At 40.1% G+C, this 4,428-nt stretch overlaps 1 protein-coding gene across 1 annotated transcript in view; it reads right to left on the reverse strand.

Annotated features, from left to right (window-relative positions):
- Window positions 1-3,745, reverse strand: part of pcgf5b (polycomb group ring finger 5b) — a gene marked incomplete at its 5' end in the record, with an annotated part of 16,919 nt that extends 13,174 nt beyond the window's left edge. The window contains 3 exon segments of the mRNA XM_035663335.1: window positions 1,008-1,063; window positions 1,577-1,673; window positions 2,909-3,745. Of these exon segments, the coding sequence (XP_035519228.1) occupies window positions 1,008-1,063; window positions 1,577-1,673; window positions 2,909-3,023 (268 nt within the window).
- Between the last annotated feature and the right edge of the window lie 683 nt (window positions 3,746-4,428).

Consider the following 4,428-nt stretch of genomic DNA (forward strand, 5'->3'; position numbering starts at 1 on the left):
TGCTGTGCCATCGGTGTGTGAATGTGTGTGAATGCAGTTTCTGTTTCTGATGAGCACCTTGCATGGCAGCCTCTGCTATCAGCGAATGACTGTGTGTGAATAGGGTAAGCGTGACATAGCGTACAGCACTTTGAGTGGTCGGAAGACTAGAAAGCTATATAAGTGCAGTCCATTTACCATTTAGTGTGTGTTCTGGGTGGTTAATAAGACATATGGTGTTAGCTGGGTTCCTTGGGCCTTGCTGAATAATTGCTATGGTATCTTTGGTGATGGTGTTGTTAAGCGGATGCTATGGTGTTTTGGTGATATTTAGGGTTTTGTCAAGAAGTTGATGAGATGTTCTTGTTCTTGTTGAAGGTTGTTACTAGGTGGTTGCCCCAGTGTTTTAAATACGTTATACAACACATTGCCGGAAACCATAGCTCAGGTCTCGGCAACAAGCTCCGTATATTAATGTATCATATGTCAACACATTCTCACTCCCAACTCTTCAACACTGCAGCTTGGTCAGTGGCCCTACACTTCAAACAAGGACGCTGTAGGTAACCCTCTGAGCATAAGTTTTCCGCATGCAGGGCTCCGCAGACAACAAATATTATGCAACATTAAGTTAGACTTTCAAATGGTTGGGTTTTGAGAGGGCTCCAAAGACAATGTTGTGTGTATTTCTTTTTTTGTTGTTCTTCTGCCATTTGGGTTTTTTTAATCTTATAGGAATTCTCTGATTTAATGCTGTTGCTTTCTTTCTTTGCCCATATGTAATTTGGTGTCCCCCCACTGGTTAAACTGCATATAATGTTGTCTGGGGTCACAACCTTGTTGCTAGTGAGCATGCTGAAGGCCTTTTGAGCATAGTAATACATTCTTTGCATGTCTTGCAACAAATTATGTTATTGGAGTGCTGTCGTTTACTAAATAATTGTTCCTACCTCCCATGAATAGTCACATAATTAAAGACGGACTGCAAGCTGAGGAGACAGATTGATGAAACCATCTGGCTAACTTACTTTCTCTGAGTCCAGGCACCAGCTTGAAAATGATCTCCTCCAGGGTGTTGTCCAACCTGAGAACATGGGAATAGAAAAAAAAGTGAAAAACAAGGAGTCAAGTAGGGATAAAGGATGTGGTAAAGTTGGTAAAGTTATGGACGAACAGTTGGAGATAGTTAGGGTCAAAACATAAAACATGGTAAAAGAAAAAAGCAGATGATAATAATAGAAGATGAAAAGAATAGGATATGGTAAATAAGATAAAAGAGAAGCAGAAGGATAAGAAGACAGAGATGTATTAAGAAGAGAAGGATGAGATGATCAAATAATAGAAAGATGAGAACAATAGATCAAGGGGGGAACTAATACGATGGAGGTGAACGGAATTAAATTTGCGGTACTCAAAGCATTCAAAAATATAATTTTTTTAAACTTAGCAACAGAATCTCTTTTAAGATTCAGAGATAGACACAGAGCCAGGAAGAAGAAATATGAGGAGAGCTTAAGGGTGATAAACTACCAGTGAAAAGAAAGAAAAAAGCTCAGTTGAATATGAGAGAGGACGAAGTGAGAGAAGTACATCTTACCTGAGCATCTCCAGTGGGTTGGTCTCGTGGACCTGAATGCCACATTTAGGACAGTCATTACTCTCCTCAAAGTGTTGCACAATACAGCTCTTACAGACTGCAGAAAAAACAACATCAACATATTTTATTGCGGTTAAATTAGTATCTCCAATGGTAACTCTTGGTCAGGACAGTTCTTATTTAAGTTTACTTACAAGGAGTCTCAATTTAAAACTGATGCCTGTATATGACTTACATAAACACACAAGGCAATAAGCGAGAAGATAGCTACAAGCTGTTTTTATGTATTTATTGGCTTCTTACTAGGTGGGATTTGGTCGGATTCAAAATGCAGTGGTAAAAACACTACCACAAAATGAAAGGTCCTTGAAGGATGTTGTCAACTCACTTTCTGGTTAGCTTGTCAGATTCCAAGCTAATTACCTAAGTGAGCCTAGGAGGCTTAGCCTGATATTCTTACACTTACCCTAGCCACTCATCACGCCCCATGCCTAAACCTAACCCACCCAACCAACAAAGGCAACTAGACAAGTACTAGCCAATCAGAGACAGAGTAGGGCAGCTCATGCCCAAGCAAACTGTCAATCACCTTACTGCCTCCAGGGACTGTCGTAGAATGGGAAAAACAGGAGAGCCTCCCGTTATTCCAACTTGGGAGTATTTACGCTTCATTAATGGTTACCTCCATTTAAGCCTTCAGTCTATCAGAGGCAAATCTGGCATTTGCTTGGTGGTTGCATCAGCACCATGTGTGAACTCTTCAAAGACACTATCGCTCCAAGAGTTTCCCAATGCTTCACAAGCACCCGAAAGATATCAAGCAGGCTAAATATCTGGTCTTGTTGTCCAGTGAAAGTGCCCTCTAGGGTTCCCTTCCAGTGGACAAAACATGATAAAGTGCCCTTTAGGGTTCTAATCCTAACCCTGACTAAGCTGTTTCACCATAAATGCTTCGCAACTTTCTGCATGCTAGAACCCTTTTTACCCCTGGCTCTCAAACAAGCGAGTCCACCACTGTCGGGGAATCCTCCTGGTGAAAGATCTTGTAGTGTATGACCCTCTGTCTGAGATCAGTATGTATGTATGTATGTATGTATTTATGTCATGTAGTGTGCAAACCACAAAGACTTGGACTTGTGAACAGTACAGAGATCTGATGACTTTAAAAGAAATGTGGAGTTCATAACTAGCTTATTAACAAGAGTGGACGATGTGTTCAGAAAATGCACTGTGGCGGACTCCAAACCAGATGACATCAAACAAAGAACTTCTGCCATTAATTTCCACTTTAAGCAACAAAGAAATCTACATGTGTGTGTACGTTTCACTCACAGGTGTGCAGGCACTCGGTGACCGTGGTTGGTTTGATCAGGTAACCCCGACAAAGGTAACAGGTGATGAAATGGTTAAAGTCTCTCACCAAGTGCTTCCTTCCTGTAGCAGCCATTTTTGGATTTTTTTTAGCGATGCTGCAGCGAGATACTGACCAGAAGTCAGAGTTACAGTTTGAAGCTGAAGGGAAACCTTCTAGCTTTAGAGGAGTCAGACGTCCATTCACAACAATGAGGGATAGATAGATTACAGTTACAGGCTAGTATTGCCTGCTAGAGTTTAATTAGAGGTTAAAAGTTTGTTAAGCTGAATTGGGTGTTAAGTGTTGGAATCTTCACCAGCACTGGCTACTGTAAGTCCAGGCTAGTGTTCACTATCCACAATTGATGAGAGATAAGAGATCCTACTGTGTAAAATCCTGCTCCATCCTTGACTCAAATTCTATTTTGTAGTCAGTTTTTCTTAATTAACATCTCCCACTCAGATCTTACTCCACCCTTACTGAACCATGATAGTCCCATTGAAATGAAAAAAGACTCCAGGCTTGTCCAGTCTTTGCAATCCCGTTTCAAACAAACATGCTTGTTAAATTCCCAGAATTCCCGGAGAGTAAAATGTCTCGCTTCCCTCCCTGTCTCAGCCAAAGTGCCATTTTTAATCCATGAGGGGTCACAGGTCAGCTGCCGACAGTGAGGCCAAATGCCTCTGCGTAGTCGCCGTCATTCCAGTCTGTTCATCCATCTTCATGGCGCTGCTGCTGTTGACGTTTTCATTCTTCCGGTGGCGCGCGGTGACACAGGATTCTCTGGCGGCCTTTTAACCTCGAACTGAAGTTACCTAAAGAGAATAAAGCACACAAATCAGGGCTGAACAGGACCGTGCTATGTGCAGACGACATATAAAAGTTTTTTGTTTTTTTTTAAAACATGCAGGAATGCAAAGCTAATTCAATCTTGTTTATATCTATCAACATACATATACACAACCTTTCACCTAGTTCTGGGCAGTATGACCAAAAATGATGGATCATGGATATTTTTAAGATTGTGGTGGTTTCACGTTATATCTTATTTTGTTTTTCTATTTTTTTTTTTTCCATAATGATTCCCACTAGGAATCATAAAGCATTAAACACAATCTTTATTGCGTGAACTGCAACGTAGAGGAAACAGAACTCAAAGGTAAAGGATATGCCAACATCTTTAACACTGCTTCCTTTTCAAAATGAATAATAATCAATTATCCAGACAGATATTCTAAAAACTTATTCACAATATAAAACAAACAGACAACCGTTGTCCATTATCACCTGTTATATGAAAAATGTATATCATACAGGAAATTAAAACCAGTTTACCGGTTCATGTGATATATCGCCCAGCACTACTAGTAAAAAACTGGGAAAATGCTGTTGGTGGGTAACACAGACAACGTAAACATCTTATTTATCAAATAAATAACTAAATAAAAAAAACAAATAAATAATTAATTATGAGCCAGATTAGGCAGAGAAGAAAAGT

Source organism: Morone saxatilis, unplaced genomic scaffold (assembly GCF_004916995.1).
Source record: "Morone saxatilis isolate NCDOM2014 unplaced genomic scaffold, NCSU_SB_2.0 Contig19, whole genome shotgun sequence".
NCBI classification, from domain to species: Eukaryota; Metazoa; Chordata; class Actinopteri; family Moronidae; genus Morone; species Morone saxatilis.